Below are 1,263 nucleotides of genomic sequence, written 5' to 3'. Positions count from 1 at the left end.
TCCATTCAGCTGCCAGTTTGGACAGAACGACATGATCGTGGAACAGACGAAATTGAACGACCAAAACAGAATGCCAACTGTCAAACATCACCTGAGCATCATGAAAGACGTCGCTTTGTCCCATCGGATGATGTTGCTGCTGCCGGTACAGCATGTCAACACTGCGAACAAGCATTGCAAGCGGTACCGAAGGATTTGAAAAAAACACTCAGCGACATTTTACAACAGCTGAGCTTACTCACCGAAACTGTTTCATTGTTGGAAAAAAGACTTAGTCGTAATGAAAAAAAGGTTCAAGAAGTATTAGAAACAACTCGTCGTAATGGTGGTAAATCTTGAATTACCTGAAATGAAATGTACGCATGTTTATTATCGATTATCGATTATTATTATTATTATTATTAGTGCTTTTCTTCTTCTTATGCTTTAACCCCACCCTATTTACTATTTTAAATTGTTAATTAGCAAGACCATAATAATACCACAGCATCCTTTTAAAACTGTTGAGCACTGATTTATTATTATTATTTTTTAATTCTCTTGTTGCCAAAGTGAATGAAGAGAAGAAATATTAAAACGTATCTTTTTTTACGACACTTTTCGCCAAATTTTTTCAAAATAAAATGAAAACATCAGCTTCTGAATTGTATGCATGCAAGCTGATTACATAATTTTAAACTATTTTACAAATAACACTTTTCACATGTTGTCCAGGGTAGCAGTGAGACTGCTGAACCAAGGCAATAAAGCCATCACAACGCCAACAATCAATATAATACATTGAAGAAGTGTAAAAAAAGAGCACTGAAAAAAAGTACAAATTATTTTATTGTTGTCAGCTTTCAATTAGTTGTTCAGTGAAAACAGAATGCAACTTACTAAACCTAAATAGCCGCCAAGTTCTTCGCACTGACATGACTGTTCTTTAATTATGCTGCTGCGTTCAGATGGAAAAAGAATATTTTCTTCATTCGAAGCGATGACATCTGAAACGTTCATGACTCCCTGGTGATTTTCTGTTTCATTCAACTAAATGGAAAAATAAATTTTTTAATAGTTAATAATAATTTTAGAAAAGTATACCAAATTTCCAACTCACTTGTAGACGCAGTAGATCTGCTTCTTGGTTAGCGGCTATCAATTGTGCAAGCCAAGAACTTTTTTCCTCATCCAATACCGTCTTTTCTTCGTGCACCGGCATTTGTACGATTTTTAAAAGTTCCTGGCATATTCTCGGTTTGCAAAAAGGTGAATTTTCCTGCG

General features: G+C 34.9%; 1 protein-coding gene across 1 annotated transcript; it reads right to left on the bottom strand.

The window, feature by feature from the left end:
* Positions 1-293: 293 nt before the first annotated feature.
* On the bottom strand, positions 294-1,201 carry Tsp_15015 (hypothetical protein). Its single transcript, XM_003367327.1, has 4 exons — positions 1,100-1,201; positions 885-1,029; positions 695-804; positions 294-344 (listed from the first exon to the last, which is right to left on the bottom strand). The coding sequence occupies exons 1-4, from the start codon at positions 1,199-1,201 to the stop codon at positions 294-296; spliced, it is 408 nt and encodes a 135-aa protein (XP_003367375.1).
* Between the last annotated feature and the right edge of the window lie 62 nt (positions 1,202-1,263).

Source organism: Trichinella spiralis, assembly GCF_000181795.1.
Source record: "Trichinella spiralis strain ISS 195 chromosome Unknown Scfld4460, whole genome shotgun sequence".
Lineage (NCBI taxonomy): Eukaryota > Metazoa > Nematoda > Enoplea > Trichinellida > Trichinellidae > Trichinella > Trichinella spiralis.
The sequence above is the reverse complement of the archived record's forward strand: the minus strand, read 5'-3'. Positions and strand labels throughout refer to the sequence as shown.